Source organism: Sciurus carolinensis, chromosome 3 (assembly GCF_902686445.1).
Source record: "Sciurus carolinensis chromosome 3, mSciCar1.2, whole genome shotgun sequence".
Taxonomy (NCBI): Eukaryota; Metazoa; Chordata; class Mammalia; order Rodentia; family Sciuridae; genus Sciurus; species Sciurus carolinensis.
The window spans coordinates 5,528,799-5,554,928 of NC_062215.1; the positions used below are offsets into that span (position 1 = coordinate 5,528,799).

Here is a 26,130-nt window from a genome sequence, read left to right on the forward strand (position 1 = left end):
ATTTCAAGGATTTGGAATTTCTTAGTGTGTCAGTGAGCCAGTCAGGGTAGGAGCCCAGGCACCATGGGCCCAAGGAGTCCTGCTGAAAGCCCCCCTGCCCCGTGCACAGCCTCATGATCATATCTGGTTTTCTGGGTGTGAGGGTTCTGGACCCCAGGACTCCAGGCTGGAATAGACCCTCTGGCATGTCTGTGTGACCACTGCTCTTTAAAGGAATGGAAATGTTTCTTTATTGTCAAGTGGGGCAGAACATGAAGAAAAAGCCCCTTTCCCATCATCTGTTTGCTGCTTTTCTAAGAATAGTTCTGGTTTGAGGTGAAGGCGAGGCAGCTTTTCCTGCAAGCACTCCCTCAGGGTGGGCACCTGGCAGTGAGAAGACAGACCAGTGCGGTGGGTTCGCTAAGATCAGTACATTTCTAAAAATGTAAGAAAGCTGTGGTAGAGGTTGGGGCATGTCGAGGTGGGCCCTGTGAGTGCCACTGGGTGGGAGGGTCTGGGACCAACAGAAAAGATCCTCAGGTCAGGTGGGAATGAGGCCAGGTTGGGGCACACAGCAGTGTCCCTCTCGTCTCTGCATGTTTTCTCTGGGCTGCAGCCATGGGAAAGCATCATTCACGACAGGGCTCCTTGTGTTTTAGTGGTGTGGAACAGTTCTTAGGCTTGAAGCCACTTCTGGCCTCGTGGCCCTGGCACATCAAACTAGAGGAGCTCCGTGTTTAGGCCTGAGCTGAGTCGTCCCCTGTGTCTCTGGGCTGGGGAGCCCAGTAGCCCAGCATCCTCCTGTTACCACTCATGCGCTCATTCCTCGCGTCTTCAGCTGGCACATACAGCTTGATGTCAGCTCTGCCAAGCATGCTGCCATGGGAATAAAATAGTGACAAAAAGAGGTCCCCCCACTTCTGTGGTGCTTGGTTCCATGGGAAAGACAGGCATTTGTCAGATAAACGGTAATTCCTGCCAGATACGGTAGCGTACACCCACGATCCCAACTACATGTGTGGCTGAGGCAGGAGGATCAAAAGTTCAAGGCCAGCCTGGGAACCTTAGTAAGATCCTGTCTCCAAATAAAATAAAAGAGGCTTAGGCTGTTGCTCAGTAGTAGAGTCTTGCCTAGCATGTCCACGGCCCTATGGTACCCACTACCACAGAACAAATAAAACAACAAAAATGTACAATTCCTGTTAAATGTTCTGAAAAAAAAGATACATGGTGTTTTGATAGTGTACAGCAGGTTTCTGTACCCCAGTCCAGAGGGTCAGGGGAAATTTACCTGAGGAAGTAGTTTTAGACTTGAGACCTGAAGGATGAGGAAGCACTAGCTAGGCCAAGCAGTGAAGTGGTGAGGAGGCACATGCCAGTTGAAGGGAATACCATGTGCAAAGGCCCTGTGGCATGAGAGAACAGGGCATATTCAGGGTCTGAAAGTTATGCCAAAAACCTTGGGGCACGTGTCAGAAAGCTGGTGGGACAGGCAGGGCAGACCACATGGAGACTTGCAGGTCCTGGTAAGAATTTGCTAACTGTTTCTGGTGACCACATCTAGATAGAAAATGAACTCTCACACGTTAGCAGATTTGAAAAGGAATTTTTTACTTCATTTGTTTTTTGTGTGTCCTCTTCAAGGACTTGCAGTGTTGCTGCCTGGTCCGGGAATCTATTGGGGAACCTTCTTATCCATTGCTTCTCTCACCTGAGGGCAGAGGAGAGGACCTCTGCATGATCAGTATCAGACCAGCCTCCCCATCCTGCTACCTGACCAACCTAAACCAGACCCCGTGTTTGACTAGATTCTTTTTTTCCTGGTGAGAAAAAAAGACTGGGCCCTGAGTCTGGTATGGGAGAAGCAGGTGAGCCCACCTCTCCTGCTGCCTTCTTGGTCCCCAGGAAGTCATATCAGTCCTCCTCATATTCTGTCTTCTCCAGTGGAGGGATTAAACCAAACACAACAGCAAACATGAAGAAAAACAGGACTGTGGAGATAAATAAGCCAATCACTATCAGGCCCCCCAGCTCCCAGGGGTTCTCCCAAAACTCATCATGCCAGATGTTCTTCTGGATTGCCGTTTGGTCCATATAAACCTGGAAAAGAAGAGACAGACTCTGAGTTCAGGACCCTCAACGCCCTCCTGCCTCAGGTGCTACTCTCCACTCCCCAACCTTGACACTAAGTAGCAACTGCAGGGAAGAGCTGGTCATCTGTGTGGCTAGTGACACTGAAGGAATGGGGAGTCCATAAGCTCAAGTCTCCAGCAAGCAACAAATGGAGTCTTCCCCTCTGTAGAGAGGGCCCTGCTTCTTCCCAGAGGTTGCTCCTGGAGCCTTCAGTTCTCTCCTGAATAGTTCTGGTGTGACCCAGGACGTTCCTTCTATCCAGAGGCCTGTTCAGCTCAGAACTAAAAAGCACTGCTATGCACCCTCCCTATTTTTCCTGCCCCAGTTGCTAAACATCTGGGAGGCATTTTGAGAAGAACAGTGTAGGAGCCCAACCATGTGCTGTGGTGTCCTCCTATAGTTCCAGCTCAGGAGGCTGAGGCAGGAGGATCACTTGAGCCCACCAGTTGGAGGCCAACCTGGCCAACAGAGTAAGACTCTGTCTCAAAAAAAAAAAAAAAAAAAAAAAAAAAAAAAAAGTACAGGAGCCAAGGAATGGCTTAGGCCTCAGTAAACATCCCTGGGGGTCCCTGAAAACAGGAAATCTAAATGTCTTTTGGAAATGGAGCCAGTGTTAGAGAGCTGTGAGCTCTCTGAAGGGAGAAAGGAAGGAGCTCTCTATTGAAGGGAGTAAAGGGGAGAAAGGAAGGAGTCATTACCTGCTGCTGCTAACTGTCCTGTGTCCTACGAGGGCAAATCAAGGTTGTCCTTAAGGCCCCACACTCTGGGGGGCCCTGACTGAAGAGACTGCCAGATGACCAGAGCTGCACCCTGACTTAAGGAAGCGACTTTTTTGGGGGAAAGGCGTTAGTATCGACAAGCCGCCCTGACCAGACCTGCATTGCTGCCACCAGAGCAAACAGCGGTGGGCTAGGGCTGGTTGCCTGGCAACCACCACTCCCTTTCTGCCTTTCACACTCCCCTCAGCCACATCCTGCCCTTTTGTGATGTCATTGTGGGGTGCTCTGGGCACCTGTTCAGGAGTCTTCCCTGAGAGCAGTCAGACTTTGGGGTGGGGGAAGAGCCCCCAACCACCACCCATCTTACCTGTGTAGAGTGGGGTCTCGGCTCGGTCTAGATGACCTGTCAACAGAGAGCACCTGCCTAGGGCCCTGGGCTGGGACTGCCACCCAGGCCTCACTTCCAGGAGCGTGGTGAATGATTAATTGCAGCTCCTGGACGGAGTCTGGGGGATCAGCCACTGCAGAGGCCTCACTTCTTTCTGGTGCCTGTTGCCATTCAGGCGGGGCCTCGGCTGCTGAGTGGCTTGTTGCTATCCACTGGTGGGATCGGGAAGCTAGGAAGAAGGAAGAAAGCCTGAAAGCTGGGCCACCACTGCCTGCTTTAAAAACTAGGATGGGCGTGCCTACTGTGGCCAGGAGCTGTGCCAGCCACCGAGATAAGAGGAGTGGGTCTGGCCTCTGAGAGCTTATCTTCCAGCCCTCAGGTCCTCAACCCTGCTTGTGACAATCCCTGGGAGCTTTTAGAAATGCCCAGGCCCTGCACATCAGCCACTCAGATGCCAGGGTACTGCATTTTAGACCTTCCTAGGGGACTGTCCCAGGTGTAGCCAGGTTCCTGGCAGATGAGCTAGTTCAGTAAAGCCTTCTTAACTGTCCTGAGCTGGGTGGACCCTGGCCTGCCTGGCCCTTTGTATTTCCTTGTGGGGAACTTGCTGACTCATGTCCCTGGCATGTGGAGCACTCAGCCAGCAGCCTGGTCTCTGGCACACCCTGGTACTTCTGCTCTACCAGTCAAGTCAGGGTCTTATCAAGAGTCAGTTGTTTGTCCCCAGACCGGTTTGTGGCAGTTGTACCTGTCATAATTACCTAATTGAATGTAACATAAGCAAATGAAGCAAGAATGATAGCTGACATTCCAGTTTTTTATTAAAATTTTATTCGTATTTGTGTGTGTGTGTGTGTGTGTGTGTGTGTGTGTGTGTGTGTGTAATGCTAGAGATTGAACTCAGGGACATTTTACCTCTGAGCTTCCCTAGTCTTTTTTTATTTTTTATTTTGGGACAGATTCTTGCCCACGATGGCATAAAACTTGCCATTCTCCTGCCCCAACCTCCTTAATAACTAGGATTTCAGGTGTGTGCCACCACACCAATGTCGTAGGTGGGAAACAGGCACAGAGAGGTTCAGTAACTTACTCAAGGTCATATAGCTAGTAAGTAACTTAAGTTGTAGTTGAGACCTAGCTGTACAGAGTCTAAGCTCTGAGACACTATGTTGTACCTCAGAGTAAGTAGAGAAAAAGTTGTTTCTTTTACAAATACCTACGTGACCCCCTGGAATCACTCAGATGATATTCCTGTCAAAAAAGATGCTGACGTGATAGCCAAATGTGAACATTATAAAAATGCAGTGGACTTTCACACTCAGATTCCTTTGCAAATGTCTAGGTGCTTGTTCTGCTCCAGACTCTGCACACGCGCAGTGCTAGGGCTGGAACACACGGCCTTGTGCAGACTAAGCAAGTGCTTTACCACTGAGCTACATCCCCAGCCCGTCTCGTTCTACTCTAATTAAATCAAAACTACAAAATAGATACTACAAGAACTCTGGTCAGCAAGCCCAACTCAAAAAAAAGAATCTGGCCCTAGCCTATCCCAGAAGGATCAGCCAGGAAATGTGTGGACTTTCTCAATGTGCAGAGAATGTATGTGTGTTCATATGAAAGTTGCATGAACTTTTTCAACTAACTGCTGTCCACAAGTGTGTAATTCTGCTGTTGCGGTTGCCGTGAAGAGAGAATGAGCTGATGGGGAGGGCAGGGGATGCTGGCAGCTCGGGTTGCTCAGCCTGGCCTGGGAGCTGAGGGGTCTACTGCGAGGAAGCCATGTGTGAGTTGAGACATGAAGACTGGAGAGACAGAGCTAGGCTCAGTGTTGTGTGGCATGGAGCAGGCACAAGGAGAGACAAGGAAACTTTTTAAGGATGAAATTAATTTGACCTCACTTGTGATCTGACATTTGTATTACCATTTGTGTTCCTCATTTGTACCATAACAAAGATTTTTATTGTAGATTGCTTTAAAATGTTAATAACTGGGGGCTGGAGTTGTGGATTCCCAGCACCACATATAAATAAATGATAAAATAAATGTCCTTCAACATCTAAAAAATTTTTTTAAATGTTAATAACCGAGCAAGCGTATTTAGGATAAAACATATTCTGTGCTCTGCCAAATTTTGCTAACCAGAGTCTTGCCTCAGTAGGTTAATTGTAGTGTGTAATGAGGAATAACATGCCCACAACAAAGTGCACAGGTCTTCGGTGTGGAGCACAACCCTTCTGAGGAACTGAGAGCAGACACTGGTGGAGCAGAGGCCATGGCAGGGTGGCATGAGGAGGTTGGCAAGATCACTCTGGAGACTGCCCAGGCAGCTGTGCAGTGGCCCTGGCAAGCACTGCTGGTGTCTTGGTCAGTGTGGCATGCAACAGTGACAGGTGGTGGCCAGTTAGTCAGACGTTCTTGCGGCCTGAGGCAACCTGGTGGCTGACTGCACCTTATGTGTAGCCGTCTTCAGGCAGCCCAGGTCTGAAGCATCTTTGTGTTTATGTTTCCTGCAAGGAGGGTGTAGTTGCCTGCTCTCCAAGCCCACCTTCCCCAGGAACACCCCATGCTAGGAACTGTGTGTCTCAGGGTTGGACTAGAGCAACTTGGTTTACCTGAGTGGGCTGGACACCTGCATGGCTTTTGACCCAGCAGTGCTTGGGGGACTCAGTGTTTGCCAGTTTGCTGGGGAGCCAGGAGGAGCAAGTTTTCTGCAGGCAGGGCCAGCCTCATATTTGGACTAAGCACTTTATACTGCCTGCCATGGAAAAGGAAGGTGCAAGTAGACCACCAGTCACCTATGTGTGCCCTGGCTGTTCTTGGCGCCTAACTCTTAGCAGCTGGGCGGGGAACTGGAGGCTTTTCTAGCAGAGTCTTGGCCTCAGCCACTCTTCAGGAGGGCTACTCTCGATGCCGATGAAACCTTGCTTCCAGAGGAATCAGGCAAGCCCTGGTCTGCTTCCCAACCAGGTTCTCCTAGGACCCTCCAACCAGCAGTGAAAAATGGGAGTGAAAAATACAGGACTCCCTGCCTTGCCACCATCCCTGGGTTGTTCATCTGACACCTGGCCGAGCCCCGATCCTCCCTGCTGGATCCCGCCAATTCACATGAAGGACATTTTGAAACAGGGTTTGGGTGTGGGTGTTTGGGCAGTGGGGTTGGTTGATGGAGGATAATAAGAACCTTATCTGTCCTGCATCCTGGAGGCCTCAGAGCCCTGGGTGTGGTGAGCAGGGGCTCTGGAGCCAGACAGACTGGACCCAGAGGCTAGCTCAGCCACTTTCCAGCTGGTTGAGCTTAGACATCTAGTGCCACTGAGGATCAACTTCCTCACCTCTAAATGGGGATAATAATGGCATCGATGGCATTAAAGTATTGTGGTGATTAAATGAATTTTTCTGCATTGAAATGCTTAGACAGCACCTGGGAGTGTACAAACCCTCAGTGGATTCTGGCTCTTCATTGTCGCTGACCTCATTGTTGTTGTCCTTTAGAATCCCTTACTTTGGACACTACTAGGGACAGGTGGATTCTTGGGTTTCTTTTCTTTTGTATGGTCAAAAGTCTTCCCCAGGCCTTTGACTCAAACCTGCCAGGTGAGTTCACAGAGACCAGGAAGTGGACCCAGCTGGTGAGAGCTGCTCCTGCCTGCCTGCCCCTTCCTGTGTGGCCTGGATTGCCAGCTAGAGATGGTAGGGATGACATCCCCACTCCATGACAGGGCTCTGCTCTCAGGCAGCTGGGGAGTGTGCTGTACAGACCAGATGACAGAAGCATCTGAGAAACTGCAGACCCTTCTACAGCTCCAGAGAGCTGGTGCGAGGTGCTGTCAGGGGCTCTGGTTCAGCCCCATTGGCATGTGGGGAGACCCACTCATGTGCCTTCACCCCCCCCCCCCATTTCTGGGTTTGTAGCTCTACCTCTCGAAGAGAAAGTAAACTGAAGGGAGGGAGGCAGGAAGGGCTGTTGCCGTTCAGCAGGTCCGTTCTTTAAAATGGTCCATGTTGCTGTGGGTTGGTGCCTTGTCTAGAGGGGAAGATGAGACCGTTCTCATTTGTGGAGCTGAGAGCACGCTCAGCTGTGCTGAGTGCTAGATGTGGGTCGTCTTTGTTCATCTTCACAGTGCACCACAGGAAGCAGATGCCCATTCTCCTTCCAAAGGAGCCCTCAGAGCCAGGCTAGCACTTCCCCAGGTCTGGGTTAGTAGTGCCAGACGTGGGTCATCTTTGTTTATCCCCATAGTGCACCACAGGAAGTGGAATGAGTCCATTTCACCTGGGAGGACACAAGTCTCAGAGGTTGAGTCACATAGCCAGTGAGTGGCAGGTGTGAGCCCACAAATGGGGAAATGGTTGTAGACAGTACTAGGGGCCTGACCTCTCTTCTTGGGCCTCAGAAGTTTGGGGAGATCCAGGGGTCTAAGCCTGCTAGTGTGGCATATCCAGACAGAAGTCACAGACAATGGAAAATGTTAAGTGGCCTTCCCAGGGTCTAGCACAGAGTGGGTATCCAGCAGCCACTCTTGTCAGCTGTTGGGTGACGGGAATGTTGCCGCGCCCCTCCACTGGTTCCTGGGCTGTGCAGTGGGCTCCTCCCTGTATGCTTTTCCAGTTTTCATGGGCACAGGGAGAGCAGTGGCCTGGAAAGAACAGTCACTGACCACACCCCTGGAATTCCAGCTCCGCCCTCCTGATGCACAGAACGCACCCAACCTCAGAAACGCATAACCAAAAAGCTTTTACTTGGAAATAAACAGGCAAAACAGGCTAGAATACTGACATGTTCCCCTTAGCAGAGGTTGGGATCTGGTAGCTATTGCACAAAGTCCCTCTGATTGGCTTGTTCCTCTTTGGCATGGATCAGCAGAGCCCTGAGGGCCAGCTCCCCACAGGTGTGGGCTGTCCCCCATCAAAGTATGGGGACTCCTACGTCCTTGTTAAAAAATGAAGGTCAGCAGAGGACCCAGGTGGTGTCCTTGGTCTTTGAGCAGTTGACTCCTCCCAGCACCCCATGTTCACTGGCAGATGGAATTTTGTGCTTGTCCCAGCCTTTGTTTCCTTGATAAGGCTCCAGGCATCAGTGTCCTGGCATCAGGGCAGGGCAGGGCCAGAGCAGGGGCCGGGGGGTCCTTGTCTGGAGGGGTGAGGGCCACAGGGCCAGGCTGGCAGCCTGCTCTCCAGCTTCTCCTTGGGTGTCCTGCTGTCCCTCAGTGGGGGCCCATGGGCCGCACCTGGACCTTCCTGCCTCTGCGCTCAGGGCAGCAGCAGTGAGTGCAGCAGCAGCTGCAGGCTATCAGCAGCAGCAGCAGAACAGTGGCTGAGGACGGGAGAGTGGGCCTCAGAAGGCAGGGAAGGCAAGGAGCCCACCCTCCCTCCAGAGGAACCCTCAGAACCGTGCTAGGGCTTCCCCCGGGTCTGGTTTAGTAGTCCGAAAGACCTGAGGGTCTGATGGATGATGTTGACCGTGCCCCTGCTGGCCCCAGGCCTTGACCTGCTTCCGGTTGTCTCCTCCACTGCCCAAGCTTGGCTCCCTTCATCTCTGGGTTGAAACCTGACAGTGCCCCTGGGCCCCGTTCCCAGTACTGCCCAGCTTTGCCCATCACTTGGGCAATGTCAGAGGATATGGGGAAATCTCTTGGCTTCCCCCAAGGGGCAACTGCTGCTCCTCCGTATCTGGGGACACTCGCCACCCCCACCAGCCCTCCAGCCAGCACCACAGTCTGGTCTCTCCCAGATGCCGGGAGGAGCCCTGGGGTGCTAAGGAGAATCTAAGCGCCCACACTTGCCTGTGAAGAGGACGAGGATGGAGAAGGCCACAAGCTCCACGGGCTCAGCCTGGGGCAGCCCTCGCAGCTTCCTTAACAGTCTCTCACCCACAGAGTGCATCTCCTGCACAAAGTTGGGGGTCGCCATCTGCACCAGCTCCTACTGGGGCTCCTGCGGGCTGTGCTGAGGCAGAGAGAGTGCGCCTGGAGTCCCCACAGGGCTGACCACACACTGAGGCAGCACCAGCAAACCACCCTCTCCCGCAGCCCGCAGAACAAGTTTGTCAGGTCTTACCCTTGTGCCCCTGGTGGCTTCCAAGGGAAGCAGGGAGTTGATGGGGCCCACTCAGTGGCAGCCCTCAGCCCTCACCTGGCCAGCCCAGCTCTGGGCCAGGGATACTGGGGATGAGTGACCTGAGGAGCCTACTTTTGGGGGCTGCCAGTCAAGACCTAGGTTGGCGAAGGTTCCTGACCACAAGGTGGAGCGACTTTGCTCTACATTCCTTTGCCTTGAGACACGATGACTAGGCTTGGCCAGGATGCCTTGGCCTGCACAGCTCTCCTGTCAGCCCTTGGGTCTTTTGGGACTTGGGCACCTCCCTTGATGCCCTTGGATGGGGAGATGGACCACAGGATCCCAGCCTGTGCTTGCCTTTCATCACATGCCAGGCAGGAGGATCTGGTTCAAAGAGCAGGTTCATGGGGGTCCTGGCTGGGGTCAGTGGTAGTGAACACTAATGGGAGGAGTTTTGAGCATTATAAAGCTGAGTCCCCTGGAACCCCCCCACTCCCAGAGGGCCGAGTTCTTTGCTGGTACATTTTTCCACTGTGAGGGGAAGAGATGGCACTGTGTTGCTCCAGTTTTTGCCAGGGGACAGGTCCCCTCTGAATGGAATCAGGACTTCCTCCCCTGCTAGCTTGGATCTGTTCCTCTGACCTGACCAGAGGCCTCTCCATCACCCCCACCCCAGAGAGCCTCTCTCTTCCTGTCCAGAGTGCCCAAGAGGCCCAAGGGAGGTTCTAGGTCCAATCCGAGTTAAGGCCTGTTGTCCATCGGGGATTCTTTCCCTTTCTACCTCTCCTGTGGGCACAAGGGAGCCAGAGCCTCTTTAGAGAGAGACCAGGGACGACCTTATGCCAGTCCACCTGAATCGGTTCACCAAGACAGTTACTTTAATCCTGGGCTTGGGGTGGTAGATCAGGTGGCCAAGGGCTTGTGTCCACCTTTGGCTTTACTGATGCCACCTGGCTCCTGGTGTCCACCGGGCAGGCGGTGGCTCCACTGTTTCTCCTGGCAGCAGGGCTGCTCACTCCCAGTGCTGCTGCCTGGAGGCAGGTTAGACTATGGGCCGTCTGACCCGGTGCTCCACCCTGCACTTGACTTGCTGCCCTCCTTCATCTGTGAGCACCCGATGGCAAGGACCCACCTGCTAGAGCAACCCACCCCTCACAGAAGGTTGGACCTCTGCCCTCCTCCAGTAAGTCCCACTTGTGGTCTCTTGAAACCAGCTGCCCCTCTTCCCCGCACAGTCCATCAGAACTTGGTGGCAGGTGGTGTGAATTTCCCCTCTCCACAGTAACTTCTAGTTTTTCCAGCTGCTGCTTATAGAGCAGTGTTAATCATTCCACCTCCCCTCTTCCTTTTATGACTTGGATAGGTCCCTGCATTGACACGTCTTACGCCCACCTTTCCAGCTGCTGGGGCCCTGGCCGTCCAGCCATACATGGTGGATGTGAGCACCCTCTGGGTGCAGCCTGGCCAGGGCCAGGGGAGTTGAGGCAACCATGGGGTCTCCCTGGCTTTGGAGCTGTCCCCTGCATGCACTGTCAGCTGACCTTCCCCAAATGCCTTTCAGGACCTTTACTCCAGGATGTTTCTGGAAGCTGGACAAGGGGACTTGTTGTTTAGTGATAATGGGGGTAGGAGGCAGATGATGGCTCCCTGGAAAAGTAAGTGACTTCCCGTCAGAAGTGTGAAGTTCTCTGGCTTTCAGCCCCCAGCTTCTCTCATGCCTCACCTCAGAGTTAGCATGTTCCTGCGAAGGAGGTCAGACCCCAGGTTGCACAGTAAGAAGCCGCACAGAATCCTGGGATGCTGCTGGTCATGCACTCCCACCTCCTTGCTTTATAGATGGGGCAACCTGAGAGATTCATGGTGCTCCTCCTCCTGCCCCATGCCCTGTCAGTGAGGGCCCATCTCAGACTTTGAGCAGGAAGATAGGCCAGCGCAGCCGCAGTCCAGTGAGGACACCACCCACTTCTGGCAGCTCCTGGGCTGTGCATGGTCAGCCCTGCTCTCATGGGCCTGAAGCTCTGTCTTTATAATAGCATGGCACCTTAGGCTGAGTCATTGCAGTCTTTTTTTTTTTTTTTTTTTTCCCTCCCAGTGGTACTGGCAATTAAACCCAGGGCCAGACTGAGCAGAACAGGCCCACTAGGAAAGAGGCAAGCTGAGGGGTCTCGTTCTTAAAAGAGGAGAGAGGCATGCAAGGCAAGCACTCTGCCAACTGAGCCATATCCCCAGCCCCCTACCAGGCTTCTTGAGAGCACATGTACTATTTGTCACCAAAGGGGCAGATCTTAAGTGCCCTGCTGGCCTGAGCACAGTACCATTCCCTTTGGTCAGACCAAATGAGGCCCTCCTCTGACCAGGTGGGACAGGCTTGTACAGGGTGGTGGTCCCCTCCTGTTGTGGGATCTCTGTGCCATCACCACTCCCCAAGTTTCCAGGGATCTCCTCCTTAAAGGAATAATTTGCACATGGTTCAGAAGCAGTACTGCTTTCCACCCCTCCCTCTTCGTCTGTTCCTGGTCTGGCATTGTGCCCACATGGCCTAATGTAGCCCAATGGAGACACTCTTTAAAAGAGGAAGTGGGCAGGAGGTGGGTGGGTAGGGAGAGCTTTCTCGCTTCTGTGCCACACCCAAAGACCCAGGGAGAGGTGGTGGAGGAGGGGAGAGATGGCTGTTAGTGAGAAGTGCTGTGGGGACTCTGGATTCATCTGGGAGTCAGAACCCAGGGCAGGGAGGGGACAGTGAGATGGAACCTTCCCTGCAGAGAAGGCAGGGTTTGTTGATCAGAGCTTGGGCTACAAAGGTGGAGTCCTCCAGGACTTGTGAAGTTGGAAAGCTGCAGACTCATGCCTAGAGGGCCTGGTCCCCACTCTGGAAGAAGTCAGTCCACACCAGTGGTGGACCACCCATGTGGATGGCACCTAGGGCTTCTCTATACTGCCAACTGGAAGCTCAATTAGCCAGCTGGACTTGACCAGCCTTGCTCAGCAGCCTGACCCAGGGTTGCCCACAAGATTCCATCTGCACTGTGCCGTTGGGCATAGTTCTCCCCTAAAAACCTGGAACCCTGTTTGCTTGGCAGTTGATATTTTGCCCTTTCAAGCTTAGGCCTGTGACTGAGCAGAACAAGCCCACTAGGAAAGAGGCAAGCTGAGGGGTCTTGTTCTTAAAGGAGGAGAGAGGCACATTCCAGTGGGTCCCCAGGCATCTTCCCAGTGGGCTATTTAAAGCAAGGCCAACAGAGTGCCTGACGCCTGGTGCCCAATATAACCAGCAGTCGTCAGGTGACCCTGTGGCATGTGTCCTAGCCATTGCCTTGGAGGGAACTACATATGCTCCCCACTGTGGCCCGGGGAGAGTGGGAGCCCTGAGACGGGCCCCTCTTGCCTCTTTACCCTCCCAGGTTTGGGGGAAGAAGGCAGGGAGGCCAAGTGGAATTGAGAATTCTGTATTGTCTTAGTCTTCTCTCAGATGCACCAAACTGCTTTAACTATTTCCTGCCTGAGAACCAGAGGAACGAGAGGCTCTCCCACCCTGATGCTTGTTAGTGCCTCAGTTGGAGCATGCTTGGGATCCTCTGAGGTTCCAGGGACAGTGAGAGCAAGTGGTAGATTTCCCTGGGCCCTCGTGTTGCCCAGGCAGCTAGTGCAGCCCTTCTTGGAGCCTCTGGAGGGAGCTCCCTGGCTAGGTGCAGCCATTGGAGGGACACAGCCAGCAGGACAGAGGGAGGCTGGCATTGCTGGAGGGACTTGGCAACATTCCTCTTTGTGGCATCTCCTGGCACAGAGAGCCTTGCCATGGAGCAGACAGGCATCCTGCAGGCCAGACAGCTGCCACTTGGTACCAGGGCTCGTCTGTTTCCTCCTCACAAAACCAATAGTCCAACTCCAGGCTCCCCACGTGGAGGAGAGTAAGCGGTATGTTCAGGCCTGATAAGCGCAGTGTGCTCCAAGGCTCAGGGCCCCCAGGGGCTTCTTGCTCTCCCCCTTTTGTTTTGTCATGGTGAGTTTTAGCCGCCCTTGCCCTGAGGGACATTATCTTGTTTAAGAAGCAGCTCCAATGGAAATAACCAACAGTTGTGGGAAATTTGTGGGGTTCAGAGACCAGCAGGGTGGAAACGCTTCCTGTGCATGGTACTGGACATTCAGCCCTGGCTGTGACTTGAAATAGAACATAGGCGCTTGAATCTTTGGCAGTTTCCTTGCCCCAGCCCTGGAGCTTCCCAGGACAGGAGGAAGACTTCCTGCCATCCCCCTCCATCCCTGCATAGACTGCTAGAAGGACCCTATCTGCCTGTCCAGTGGATGGAGGGCTCCTGCATGCTGGGGCGTCTCACAGATAAGACACACCTCACCACGGTGCCATTCCCTTCCCTGACCTGACCTGCTGCCTCAGGTACACCCCAGCCTCCATCCAGTCCCCTCCCTTTGCCACCAACCTAGGCAAAGCTCATGGTTTCTCCCTGGCCCAGGACACTGGGCCTGATCTTTGCTTTTCACTTTTCCCTGGATTGTTTTTCTTTCTTGCTAGAAGCCACCTTGTTTGCTTTGGGAAGAACCATGTAGGGGTGGGAGGGACTTCAACCCTGACATGAGGATTTGGAGACAGGAGGGGTAAGCAACCTCCACTCATGGAACCTTCCCAGGAGGGCTGTGCTCAGTGCTGCCTGAAGAACTGGAGATCTGTCTCAAGGTCACAGCCCCTCAGTGGTGCAGCAGAGACCTGAATACCCAGGGTCCCTCCCCAGCCTCACTCTTTTCGTAACCATCTCCCAACCCGACCCAGAGTTTAGAATCCAGTGTGCATGGCCTGATTCAGTGTTCAGAACTCATTGCCAGAGGGAGATCTGGGGCTCCTGGGGTTCTAAGTGGACCCAGGGACACCTCCCTGGGCCAAGCCCTAGCTGGGAACATCTGGTATCGAGTGGGCCAAACCTCCAAAAGAGATGGCAGCTGCCGTTCTTGTCCAGGACACAGGTGGGCCGAGCTGCTCTAGGTCCTGCCGCATCCCCGGGAGCTGAGCTGACTGGACATACCCCGCACCTCCTCCACTAGGGGAACCCAGGGATGGGAGGACTCGGGCCTAATCCTGGGAAAAGCGGGGGCTCAGCAGGCATGCGTGGCGGGGCAGCCAAATCCCTCTCTAAAGCCCACTGAATAGAAAAAGCTTAAACTGACTTGCAGAGTAAGCAGGTCCTCGGCCCTCGGCCCTCCACTGCACAGCAGGCAGCAGGGCGACACTCAGGGCAGGTACCCACCCTCCCCTCACAAAGGTCCCAGGGAAGGGAGAACCCAGGTGTGCATGGGAGGCACCTGACTTCCCTGTGAGGAGGTGACCAAGCGCATTCCAAGACCTTCCTCTCCCTGTTCGTGGTAGCTACGGCCCCTCACCCTGGGGCAGGAGATCCTGCCTGGCTCTTCCCTTGCCGTCCTTTCCTCCCTTATCTGTGGCCAGCACCACTTACCTGGAGCTCAGGTGTTGGGCAGGCAAGAAAGGGTGCCCGGATCAGAGCATCCACGTACCTCCCCTCGGGCCCCTGGCCGCCACCTCGTATTTCCTTCTTGCACACCGCTTCCCTGGCCCGCGGCAGCTCCCCTGGGCACCTCTGCTCACACGAGCTCCTGGCTCCCGGAGCTCCTCCTCGCGGCTGACAGCCAGCTGCTGTCCCAGCCCCGGCTTTTTTGTTGTTGGTCGTCCTGGAGATGCAAGTGTCAAATTACCATCGAGAGGGGGAGCCAGAGGGAGCCCTGGCTGGAGCTTGTCCCACAACTTCTACCCTGTCTCCTTCCCCACTGGGGAAGTGGGCTTTGGGGTCCCCCCCACCACTCCTCTCCCCTCCCTCTTGCCCATGGGCTGGGCCTGGGTGGCTGATGACAAGCAGTGGGCTCTGGTTCTGAGTAGATGACCCCAGAGGCTCATCCTGAGCCCTCAGGGGGAGAAGGTGGAGCAACTTTCCCTGCCCTTGAGCTCCCCACCGCCACCCTCAGGAGTGCCTTTGGGCCTGTGTCCCCAACCCATCCCATTCTGTCCCTCAAGCCACTTTTCCTCCCTTTGGCCTATCCTAGGAAAGAAAATAAATAGTGAGGGGCTACTGGGCTACCCCAGCAAGTAGAAGGCGTTACCGGCAGGCCACTCATCATCCAGAGGTGTCTTGGGAAGTCTTTGGGAATCCTGGTGTCCTGGGAGTGGCCTGCTTGCCCTGTGAGGAACATGGTGCTCCTCCTAAGAGGAAGGACGCTGCTGATTCTTTATGCTTGGCTCTCCCTGCACTCCTGGCCCAGCAGTCAGGGATTGGCTCCAGAGCCCAATGACTGGGCCCTTTGACATTTGGCTGGTCATGCCACCCAGCAGACCAGTCTGGGAGAGAAACTGACCCCAGCCCCACAGTCAATGGAGCTCTTTGAATCTGAACACAAAACCCCAGTGAGTCAGGACTTGGGGGGTAGGGAGGAGGCCAACTGTGTGGCCACACCACTTGGGTGCCAGAGCCTCCCAGAGGCCAGACAGTCAGTCACTGTGTAGACAAGGGACTCTGGTGGAGGTAATATTTGTCGTATTTATCCAGGGCTGGTAGGAGTGGGTGGGAGAGCGCCCTCTGGTGGCCACCTCTGCTGTCCGTCTGCTCCTGTCCAGCTTCAGAACTGTCCCCTCTTGGCTAAAGGGTGACCAGAGCCTGCTGCTTTGGGGTCTGGTCACAGTCGGCTTTTGTTCCTTGAGACTGCTCTTTGAGAAGAGTTCTGGTTAGAACAGTTGGCACCAGCTATTCTTGTCCCTGGGGTTAGTGCCCCAGATAGCCCTAACTCTGCTCTAGCATCCTCTTTTGGGATCCTGTACCCTGGGCTACATTCTCAATAGCAGAAATGGCTATTTTAACTACCTCTGATAAAGCCCTGGTCTCTTCCAGGAACTCTGTACCTGCCTGAGGGTTGGTGGGGCCTCAGCCTCAGGCTGGGAATTGGAGCAGAAACAGGCTCTCCTGGGCCAGATGGAGGCAGGCCACTGTCTGCTCCCAGCTTGGGCCAAGTTACCCCAAGAGGGCGGTGACAGGGTCAAGGCAGTGGAGGTGAGAGGGGCTCTCCAATGAAGCTGCATCCCTAGCTGAATGCTCACCAGTGAGCAGATACAGTGTCTGTCCTTAGACCCACCTGCATGCTGGTAGCTCTTGGATGGTTATGCTGTGTGCTGCCTCCCTGCCTTGGCTTGGGTATGACAGGCTGGGCCAAGGGCTCATCAGGGCCCACGAGGAAGAGGTCCTCTAGAGCCAAGCAGAGCAGAGTGTTGAGTCTGGATTAGGGTGGGCCCCTGCCATTCCCTTTCCCTTCCAACCCAGAGAAAGGCAGAAGTAACACTGTTTCATTATGCCCTTCCAGCGTCCCTTTTGGTCCTCTCACAGCCTGGTGCCAGCATCCTGCTGCACCATTTTGTAAATGAGAAACCTATAGGTTTCAGAGGTGAGATGTTTTACCCAGGGACACAGCCTGGGTGGCAGAGCCAGCATCTGTACTAGAGCCTAAACTCTAACCAGAGTAACCACTGCCAGAGGATTAGGTCCCAGGACCCAGAGGAGTAATCAGACAGAATGGAGCTCATATCCTTGCTCCTGGGGTACACCATGTGTAATATGACCTTGGAAAGCTCCTTCCGCACACTGTCCCCAACTGTAAAATGGGGCAAAATCAAAGTATGCCTTGTGAGACCCTATGAGGTGGGATACATGAGATGCTGAGTGTGGTGCTGGACAGCGACACTCGCCAGTGTTTGGGGTAAGCAAATGCTGGCTTGCCTGGGTCCCTCATCCCTCACCTCTTCTGCACTGCTTACTCCAGGTGCCGCCATGCTGCCATTGCCAAGTACTTTGGGGATGCCCTGCCTGCCTGCACCAAAGGCTGTGACTATTGCCACAACCCTGCAGCTGTGCGGAGACAGCTGGACGCCTTGGAGCACAGCAGCAGCTGGAGCAAGACCTGCATCGGGCCCTCCCAGGGGAACGGCTTTGACCCTGAGCTGTATGAAGGAGGCCGCAGGGGCTACGGGGGCTTCAGCAGGTCAGGGGCCATGAATCCAGAGTCCCCCAACCCATTGGAACTAGTCTGTCATTCTCCTGGCGCTAAGGCCAGACAAGAGGTAGCATGGTGCTGTTGTCTACCCTCCTGCCCTGTGTGCCTGGACCTCAGTGTTGCCCCAAGCTTCTAGGGACATTATTGGCCCACCAGCAGCATGAGTGAGGAGGACAGAACCCCATGCAGAGCTGCTCATACCCAGCCTATACCCTAGGTATGATGAAGGTTCTGGAGGCAGCGGTGATGAGGGCAGAGATGAGGCCCACAAGCGGGAATGGAGTCTCTTCTATCAGAAGCAGATGAGTCTGCGCAAGGTGAGGGGGGTGGGGGCTCAGCAGGGACTTAGTGGCCTGTGCAGCATCCAAGATGGTCCTGCCTACACCCTCTCACACCCTTCCCTGGGTGGGAACTGTTCCACAATGGGGCAGGATGCCTCATAGGCCCTTCATGCTATTTTCTAGGGCAAAGACCCCAAGATAGAAGAATTCGTACCCCCAGGTTGGTACAGAAACGTTTCAAGGGGCTTATGGGCTATGCCCTGGGTTTGGATGGCGGTTGCCTTACTGGGGTCTTGGGGGACTCCAGAGAGCAGAAAGTTGAGTGGAAGAACCATCTCTTCTCTCCCCAGATGAAGATTGTCCCCTGAAAGAGGCTTCTAGCAGAAAGATTCCCAGGCTCACTGTGAAGGTAAGAAAAGGGCAGGTCTTCATCTGCCTCCCGGGGATCTTCCCTACCCTGAGGCCAGGTGACAACTCCCTTCTCCTTTCAGGCCCGTGAGCACTGCCTGGGTCTCCTGGAGGAGGCTCTGAGCAGCAACCGCCAAGCCACAGGTTCAAGTGATGGGTAAGTGTCATAAGATCTATGGGACCAGAGCAAGAGCCAGCTTTGGGGACTGAGGAGATCTCTGAGCACTTGTTCCTTAGGAGACTGCAGGCACCGTGCCCCTAGACCTGTTTGGACAACCCCTCCCCAGACCCATTCCACTTCAGGGTCACCAATCCCTGCAGCCCCACCAGGGCACAGGTGTGGCCACACTTGGGGACTGTCAATGGCTGCTGAAGAACTGTAAGCCATAGGGTACCCAGAAAGTCCTGGTTGGAATCACTGTGCCCATCCCCACCAGCTCCTGAAGGCACCCTGCAGTCTCTGTATAGAGTCCAACAGGAGGTCCACAGGGAGAGATCTCAGGCCCACCAGCTGCCTTGTGTTCATTCCTACCCACAGAACAGACCTCCAGGCCCAGGCCGTGCAGCTAGAACATGAGACATTCCAGAATGCCAAGATGGCCAACCTGTACAAGGCCAGCGTGCTGAGGAAGGTAGGCCCAGGGCTGGGGGCAGGTGGGCAGGGCATGTTCATTGACTCAGGGTAGGAAAGGGCAGGCTAGCTCCTAACCCACTGGCCCAAGAGCCATATAAGAGGAGAGCCTGTCCTGGGCCAGCAGGAGATGTTTCTAGCCAACCCTGTGAGGACTGCAGCTTGTCCAGTTTTCAATTCCTTCTTGTACCTTGAGGGAAAGGAGGACCTGGGCTGGGACTATAGGAGGAGCCTATAATGCATGGTCCCCTGCCTGTCCCTGCCCAGGTTGCTGAGATCCACAGAGCCTCCAAGGATGGGCAGCTCTATGACATGGGAGGTGGTGCCAAGAGCTGCAGTGCCCAGGCTGAGCCCCCAGAGCCCAATGAATATGACATCCCACCAGCCTCCCATGTGTACTCGGTGAGTGGCATCCTGGTGTCCACCCCAAACCTGGGCCCAGGAGAGCAGCCCTGACCCTGGGTCCCCTAGAACCTGTTCTGCCAGATGTGCTTTTGCCAACTGCAGTCTCTTCTCCCGTTAGCCTAACTCCCAAATGATGTCCTATGCGACTCCCACGTTCTTGAGAGCCCTGCCCCAGCTCAGCCATAGCTTGGAACAGCCAATAAATGCCCTCCAGGGAACCTAGGGGTCTGAGCCTTACCTCTTCCTCCTCACAGCTCAAAGCCAAGAGGGTGGGAGCTGGCTTCCCCAAAGGCTCCTGCCCATTCCAGACAGCTGGGGAGCTGCTGGGGAAGTCTCAGACTCAGGAGCATGTCCCCCAGTCTGTGCAGAAAGATGATCAAGAGCCCCACAGCCAACCTTATGGCCTTCAGGATAAGGACGTGAGTGAGTCCCTCTCTGGGCCCAAAGGAGAGGTCCCTGGAGGTAGTGCTCAATGTGCGGGACCCTCCCCTGAGAAGGTGAAAGGCTCTTCCAGGAGCAGTTCTGTCGCCAAGGCCCGGGCCAGCAAGAAGCAGCAGCTCCTGGCCGCAGCAGCCCACAAGGATTCCCAGAATATTGCCCGCTTCTTCCGTCAAAGGGCGGAAAGCCCACCTCCACTTGCCGAAGCCCCAAGGGCAGATGGTGCCCGCTCCTGTGGGATAATGCAGGGACCCCTGATGACCCCAGAGAAATGCACAGAGGAAGAAGATGGAGTCCAGGGACATTTGACGGCCCCTCCTGAGACGGAAGCATGTCCCAGTGAGGGGCCCAGGTAAGGGCACAGCAGTCGGGGAACCTTCTGGAATCTGCCTGGCAGCATCCCCTGTGCAAACTGGGCCTCTGAAGCTCTGATGACTCTGCTGGGCTGAGGGGCAGCTGGCACTGGAGCTCTGATGCTACTCTTCCCTCCGGCCAGCGCCTGCCCTCTCGGAGACCAGGGGTTCCTCGAAGCCCAGCTCACCCCCACAAAGAAGACACAGATGGGCAAGCGGCCCAGATCCAAGCAGGTACATCAGGGAGGAAGCACGGGGAAGGGAGGAGGCCTGTGGACAAGGCCAGGAGCTGCTCTGCTCTGGTCAGGGGTTTGGGAAAATCCTGACTTCTTTCTACACCCCCGGGGCAGATGGGACAGGTTAGATGGAGCCACCTGGTGCTAAGGCACAGTCTTCCAGGTGGAGGGGCAGGAACCAGTGAAAGGGAACCCAAGAGTGACCTCCCCACACTTGTTGTCCTGTCCAGGAGAATCCAGAGAGTCAGGCTCAGAAGAGGCCTCGCCCCCCAGCCAAGCCCTCCATTTTAGCAGAGGTCAGGGACAGTGCCTTGGCCAGTGAGCAGGGCACCTTGAATGCCATGGCCCAAGACCCCTGCCAACTCACATCTCCTGGCATCTCCTTGAAGGAGGCTGCAGATGTTGTGGTCAGGTACCTGACCCCCTTCTACAAGGATGGCAAGTTTGCATCCAAGGTAGGGTGAGCAGGGGGCTTTGCCCTCTCCAGGCCTGGGGTACTTGGGTGCAATGGGTGGTGGGGGTGGATGCCCCAGAACAAAGTGGGGCAGAGTAGGCTAAGCCTGCAGCCAAGACCAGCGTCTGCCCCTCTGGGCCTGCCTTGTCCTTGGTCATGGCTGTGGGTGGCTCCAGGGCTCAGGGCAGGTTCCTGCTCTCTGCTGTGTTCCCCCTTTGCCTTCTAGGAGTTGTTTAAAGGCTTTGCCCGCCACCTCTCACACTTGCTGATCCAGAGGACCTTTCCTGGAAGGAGCGGTGAGCACCAGCATGACCAGGGTCAGGAGGTGGTGTGGGATTCTGTGAGGAGGAGACAGGGCCTTACTTCTTATGTACCCCTGCTCCAAATCTGCAGCGAAGGAAGAGGCCCAGAGCCTCATCAAGCACTTTTTCCATGGGCACACCCGTTGCGAGAGTGAAGCTGACTGGCACAGCCTGTATGGCCCACAGACATGACCCACTGCTGGCTGGACAGGGCCAGCATCCTCCCCAGACTCCATGGTGGACCAGCCTGGACCTCACCCAGAATTGGGCAGCTGGACCAGCCTGGGGTCCTTCCCACTTCTAGCCACACCTCGCTTTGAAGATGGCACCAGACCCTCCCAAATCTAGTCCAAGGCCAGAGGCTGGCCCACCTTTCTGCTTGCAAAGCCTTTCTCAGAGCTTCCTTGCCTCTCCTGACCCTGGTGGCTGGCTTTTCTGGGCCAGATCCCCAGGTTAGAAGGCGGAGGGTATTGTGACTCAGAGGAAGGAGGAAGGACCCTCCATCTTGTACTTAACAGGGTCCCAGCCAGAAGTGAGGCCCTCCACTCCAAGGTATTGGGCCCTCTCAGGTCCTCCACGCCCCCTCCTCTTGAGATGCCTGGTGTAGAGCTATAGGAGAGGACAGCTGCTATGTTGACAAGAATAAAGTCCCGTTTGTCAGCACACACAGCCCTTTTCTCAGTTTTATTTTCTCAGCAGCTGCTTCTCCCAGGCCTGGGCTTGTTCTGACATTGAGCCTGGGTGGTCACCTGGGGCGAGGTGGGTATCTTCCCCCGGCTGGTAACATCAGATGCCTGAGTTCCTACAGCCCACCCTAGCTGGGCCCAAGCCCACACTGGAGGGAGTGTGGCTACTTTTGTTCCCAGTTGAAGTTACTGTGGCATCCCCTGCCTCAGCCTCTATCTGGGCCACCCAGGCTATGCTGTGGCAGGTTCCAGAGCAGAGCCAAGTGATGAAGTTCAAACCAGAGTGACCTACAAGGCAGACCATCTGGAAGAGACCTGGGCCAGGCAGAGGCCACTGCCTCCTCTGTCCCACTCCAGGCCCCAGGCCACTAAGTGGAAGATGTACTGTCACTCAGCAGGAAGATGATGGTGTTCTGTAGCTCCTGGGCCTGCTTAGGCAGAGGCATGTCAGCACGGGGCTCCCCAGCCAACCCCACCTCCGCCCCTGCCCATACCATTCCTGAGCAGTGGGCACTGGCCCTGGCCAGGACTGGGTAGAGGCACTTGTCCTCCTTCCCTGGGGTGACAAGCCCTGGCCACTCACCTGTGGCAGCTCCAACCAGATGGTTTGGGGGCTGTCAGCCGAGCCATAGTTGAGTTCCAGGCCGGGGGGCCCTTTCTCCTCCAGGGGGCTCAGCAGGTGCAGTCGCTGCAGGTCCTTCAGGGCTATGGAGCAGCACAGTTTCTGGGGATGGCAGACAGCAAGCTTGGTTCTTCTTGGATGGGGGTTTGGTCCGCAGTGGGAGAGGAATGACCCTAGGGTCCTGGGCCAGCACCGGGATAGGAGGTTTGCCCACCTGGGAGCTGGGGTCCATGAGGATGAGGTGCTTGCGGTTGAGCCCCAGGAGGGCAGGTCCCGGGAGGACCAGCTTGCTCACTCGCAGCACTATGTACACAGTGTAGCCAAAGAGGGGCAGCTGACTCGTGGCCTCTGTGGGCAGAGGAGGGCAGGGCAAGAGCTGACTTCAGGAGCCTGCCCTGCTTCATTCCCCAGGGCAGGCGAGGCAGGCAGGCCCATCCAGCCTTCACCCCACAGCCCCCTTGCGCCAGACCCACCAATGAAACTGATCTGTGCTTCTTGGGAGCTGCATCCCTGTAGCTGCCTGAGCTCCTGGCCCATCAAACTCTCCATGGTTGCCATGTTCACCTGCCATTGTAGTGGCTTCGGTATGTAAGCCAGCAGGTCCTTCCTAGGGTACAGAGCTGGGGTCAGTTAGGCCCCACCACCACTGACCACCTGGTGTGGGGCTGGACATCTGGTGCCAGGTGATGGTGCCTACTGTGGGCGAGACAAGGGATCCATGTACATGAATGAGGTGAGGCCCACCCACTGGGAGAAGCTTGGGGTCGGGTGGAGAAGACGGATGACCACTGTCTTGGCTATTCCAGACCAATCTGATTAGGGTTAGGAAGGGTTAGTGGAGTGACCTTGGCCTTGGAAGAGGGAGTGGGGTGTGGTCTGGAGGAGAGGATCCGCCTGGTACTGAGGTGGGTGGGGGCATGACAGGAGGTGTGGGGGCCAAGCTCACGTACTCCGAGGGGGGGCTCTTGATGGCCCTGCCAAGGTGCTGAAGGGCAGCCAGCCGGGCAAGTTGAGGTTCTTCCTGGGCGCTGGCCATCAGCTTCCCCTGTAGGTAGTCCCGCAGCACCTGAAGGTGCAAGGCCATGAGGGGGCAGCTCAAACCCATTCTCCCCTTCCAGCTGCCACAGACCCAGGTCCTATGGAGAGGGGCCCCAGATGTTGCCCAGGAAGACTCCACCCTCAAGCTGCCGCAGCACTGCCCAGCAGCCCCAGGGGCAGGGGCTGACCTGGCCGTAGTGGGTGTCAATGTAGGCGGGATGATCGAAGTGCAGTGGGGTCTCCCAGCCCAGCCGCCGGCTGTGCAGGCTCACATCCTGGTCCACCATCACGCTGTTGAGGTACTCGTGGGGCCACAGGGGCCGAACCAGCTCACCTGCATGGGAAGCCCAGGTCAGAGGTGCCTGCAGCCACCCTGCCACCCCAGCACAGAAGCCACCTCCTTGTGGGCAGCAGAATGGCCCCCAGTTGAGGCTTTCTCCCCAGCCTGGCCGCTCTTCCCTTTTCTCCCTGGTCTCACCTTCCCCTCTGATGAGGAAGAGGGCAAATTCCTCCACCTCCCGGGGGTCCCTGATGCCCATCTGCCCACACAGCTCCTCCAGTACTTCTCCTGCCACCTGCACATGGTGATGGGACTGAGATGATGGGGAAGGAGGCTCGGAGCCCAGAGCTGAGGCCCAGGGCCTCTTCCCTTGGCTACCCTGCTCACCGTGAACATGTGGGTGTTTGTCCTGTAGTCCACACCCCCGGGCAGGTGGACCACAAGCAGGCGGACTGCTTGCCCTTTCTATCAAAGCAGGATGTAGGGTGAGTCACCAGCAGTCAGGGGTCCCACATGACCCCCTGCCCCAGGGAAGTCACAGAAGGCATCTGCCCACACCCAGTACCAAGAAAGCCTTCATTTCACCCGCGGGGGGCAGTCGTTGTCGCCCGCCATACTTGACTGTGCGCTGGAGGTGTTCCTGGCTGGTCCGGGCGAGCTCTGCAGAGGGGCCAAGATGATGGAGGTCACGTGTGTCCAAAGCCCTCCCTAGCCAGTGAGTTCCCAGCCTCCGAAGGCCCTTCCCTCGGCACCTTGGCTGGGACCTGAGTCCTGCAGGAACTTGGTCACATAGGGCATCAGCGTGGTGGATGGGGGGAAGAAGCCCGAGAGGAGACTGAGGAAGCTCCAGCCCCGAGCACAGTGCTCCCTGCAGGGCAGAGAGCCTGGGCTGCAGGTGGCTGGCCCGCAGTGCCACACTGCCCCCCAGAGGTCCCCACCCCTGTGCCCACTCACGGCTGGGGGTGTCCCGTGACCTGCTTGATGACCTGGCAGTACATCTCATCCCTGAGGTCCTCCTTGCTGCCCAGCTGTGGAGACAGGAAGGGCAAGTGGGCAGGTCCATGGGGTGAGGGGGTGAGGGACACATGGGGTCTAAAGTCAGGAAGAAATCCTACTATGGTCCTATGGGGCCTAGTCAAGGTGACCTCCCAGTGGTCACCTCTCTTTGTCTCAGCAGCTGGAAGCATGTGTAAGACTGTGTGTATGTGTGTGTGGTGCTGGGATGGAACCCAGGGCCCCCCAGGGTACCACGCCCTAACCCTGGTCACCTTCTTTAAATCACTTTCTTCATCTGTTTCTCTGGTCTGTTGGTTATCTTTACTGGGTTCACCTGTCTGGTGTCACCACCACTGTGATGCCCTGGAGCCTCTCTGCACCCTCCCTGGTGGTCTCAGGTGCCTGCCTCTAGCCTAGATGCCCCCTTGAATCCCAGATCCCTCTAATCTGAAGTCTGAGTTTCAAACCTCACATGTCCAAAACGGGCCCTCTAGAAGCCCAGACCCTCCTCACCAAAGATAGTCACTGCTCTAGTCCCTGGCACCCCCTGCAAGCTGGAGCAAAGGGTGTGGGCTTTGAATCTTCCCGTCGTCCCTCTGCTGCCTGAGCCTGACCTGGTACCCTCTCACTGGGAATCATTGTAACTTCCTTTTGCCCTTAAATCCCAGAATCTCAAGCAGCAGCAGAATGGGAAACGTGAGCCCAGCCTCTCTTCAAAACCCTCAGTGCTTCCCGTCAGTACACCACCAGAGTCCCTGCAAGGCCTGCTGGACCTGGACCCATGTCCCTGCCTGTCCACACTCCTCTCTCCCCCTTGGTTTCCACAGTCCAGCCACTGGCCTGCTGGTTCTGAAGCTCACATCCTTGTCGTGACTGGTGCCCTGTCCCTGGGAGTTCTTCTCCTCCTCCAGGTCTGTCCAGAACCTTCATCCAGCAGCCTTGCCCCTGCCATCCCCTCCTGGTAGGTTCACAGCCATGCTCCCAGCAGGAGGGGGTGTGACACATTTGAGTGATTCAAAGGAACAGTGACCAAGTGGAGGGGATCCCGTGGGGCCCAGGCAGAACAGAAAGAGGCGCTCAGGGCTCAAGGTCTCTGTCCAGCTTCCAGCATGCGCAGCTCTCACGTACCTTCAGCAGCTCATAGAGCAGGTCCAGCTCATCCTTGCCCCGGGGCTTAGACTTATCCCCCATAAACTGCATCAGAGCTGCAGGCAGGAGAAGGAGCATGGTGAGCTGGGTCGGGGCCTGGCCTGGCTCACACTGTCCGGTGCCTCACTCTCCAAATGCCTGTGTGCCAGGCAGGGCAGCAGTGTCCAGCTTTACCAGGGAGGAAATGGGCTCAGGGAAATCACGTGGGTGACTCCCACATGGCACAAGCTGTCAACTGGACCCATCCACTGCCTTCCAGCCCCGAACTCCAAAAAACCCACGACCTGTGGGTGAGGACCCAAGTCGGGGAGGACCCTCAGGGCACAGGAACCACCAGCAAGTATCCCAGGTAGAGCTTAGGGAGCAAAGAGGGGACCTGGTGCATAGGTCCAAGGCACTGGTGACATGGGGACCCAGGATGCCCACACCACTCACCCTGGAAGCCCGCTGCAGCCTGCCTGCTCAGGTCCTCGTCACTGAGTCTGATGAGAGATTCCTGGATGGGAGACTGGCAAAAGAG

The 26,130-nt window shown here is 55.8% G+C and overlaps 4 protein-coding genes across 11 annotated transcripts in view; 1 reads left to right on the forward strand and 3 right to left on the reverse strand.

Annotated features, from left to right (window-relative positions):
* Window positions 1-21,497, forward strand: part of Recql5 (RecQ like helicase 5) — a 34,445-nt gene extending 12,948 nt beyond the window's left edge. Inside the window, exons 8-19 of one of the 3 annotated variants that reach the window (XM_047542996.1) lie at window positions 17,101-17,319; window positions 17,549-17,648; window positions 17,796-17,832; window positions 17,963-18,021; window positions 18,104-18,177; window positions 18,559-18,652; window positions 18,919-19,053; window positions 19,311-19,846; window positions 19,991-20,081; window positions 20,314-20,538; window positions 20,764-20,833; window positions 20,931-21,497. In XM_047542996.1, coding sequence (XP_047398952.1) covers window positions 17,101-17,319; window positions 17,549-17,648; window positions 17,796-17,832; window positions 17,963-18,021; window positions 18,104-18,177; window positions 18,559-18,652; window positions 18,919-19,053; window positions 19,311-19,846; window positions 19,991-20,081; window positions 20,314-20,538; window positions 20,764-20,833; window positions 20,931-21,031 — 1,741 coding nt within the window. In that variant the 3' untranslated portion in view covers window positions 21,032-21,497. Of the gene's footprint in view, window positions 1-17,100; window positions 17,399-17,548; window positions 17,649-17,795; window positions 17,833-17,962; window positions 18,022-18,103; window positions 18,178-18,558; window positions 18,653-18,918; window positions 19,054-19,310; window positions 19,847-19,990; window positions 20,082-20,313; window positions 20,539-20,763; window positions 20,834-20,930 lie in introns of those variants that run through there. The other 2 variants (XM_047542997.1, XR_007107600.1) reach the window with 2 other exon arrangements.
* On the reverse strand, window positions 1,570-9,136 carry Smim6 (small integral membrane protein 6). 3 transcript variants are annotated; one of them, XM_047543003.1, is made up of 3 exons: window positions 9,003-9,136; window positions 1,858-2,079; window positions 1,570-1,690 (listed from the first exon to the last, which is right to left on the reverse strand). In XM_047543003.1, exon 2 carries the CDS (start codon window positions 2,071-2,073, stop codon window positions 1,894-1,896), a length of 180 nt encoding a protein of 59 aa, XP_047398959.1. In that variant the 5' UTR covers window positions 2,074-2,079; window positions 9,003-9,136; the 3' UTR covers window positions 1,570-1,690; window positions 1,858-1,893. The 3 variants fall into 3 exon arrangements, with proteins under 3 accessions (XP_047398959.1, XP_047398958.1, XP_047398961.1); XM_047543002.1 differs by lacking the exon at window positions 9,003-9,136 and adding an exon at window positions 3,199-3,933; XM_047543005.1 differs by lacking the exon at window positions 9,003-9,136 and adding an exon at window positions 2,811-3,149.
* On the reverse strand, window positions 7,936-14,918 carry Smim5 (small integral membrane protein 5). 4 transcript variants are annotated; one of them, XM_047543000.1, is made up of 3 exons: window positions 14,797-14,918; window positions 9,003-9,165; window positions 7,936-8,533 (listed from the first exon to the last, which is right to left on the reverse strand). In XM_047543000.1, exons 2-3 carry the CDS (start codon window positions 9,127-9,129, stop codon window positions 8,424-8,426), a joined length of 237 nt encoding a protein of 78 aa, XP_047398956.1. In that variant the 5' UTR covers window positions 9,130-9,165; window positions 14,797-14,918; the 3' UTR covers window positions 7,936-8,423. The 4 variants fall into 4 exon arrangements, with proteins under 4 accessions (XP_047398956.1, XP_047398955.1, XP_047398954.1 ...); XM_047542999.1 differs by having other exon boundaries at window positions 9,003-9,160; window positions 14,739-14,878; XM_047542998.1 differs by having other exon boundaries at window positions 14,739-14,878.
* Window positions 21,498-21,662: 165 nt separating the features above from the next.
* Window positions 21,663-26,130, reverse strand: part of Myo15b (myosin XVB) — a 30,897-nt gene continuing 26,429 nt past the window's right edge. The window contains 13 exon segments of the mRNA XM_047542995.1: window positions 21,663-21,953; window positions 22,109-22,249; window positions 22,362-22,495; window positions 22,621-22,754; window positions 23,098-23,213; window positions 23,374-23,519; window positions 23,664-23,760; window positions 23,853-23,930; window positions 24,031-24,125; window positions 24,218-24,333; window positions 24,420-24,493; window positions 25,590-25,666; window positions 26,046-26,118. Coding sequence (XP_047398951.1) covers window positions 21,894-21,953; window positions 22,109-22,249; window positions 22,362-22,495; window positions 22,621-22,754; window positions 23,098-23,213; window positions 23,374-23,519; window positions 23,664-23,760; window positions 23,853-23,930; window positions 24,031-24,125; window positions 24,218-24,333; window positions 24,420-24,493; window positions 25,590-25,666; window positions 26,046-26,118 — 1,341 coding nt within the window. The 3' untranslated portion in view covers window positions 21,663-21,893.

Excerpts from the sequence above, each read along its gene's own strand:
- Smim6 (XM_047543003.1), bottom strand. The coding sequence starts at position 2,073 with ATGGACCAAACGGCAATCCAGAAGAACATCTGGCATGATGAGTTTTGG.
- Smim5 (XM_047543000.1), bottom strand. The coding sequence starts at position 9,129 with ATGGCGACCCCCAACTTTGTGCAGGAGATGCACTCTGTGGGTGAGAGA. Across the intron at positions 8,534-9,002 it reads CATCCTCGTCCTCTTCACAG|CCACTGTTCTGCTGCTGCTG; the intron begins GCAAGTGTGGGC and ends TCCCGTCCTCAG.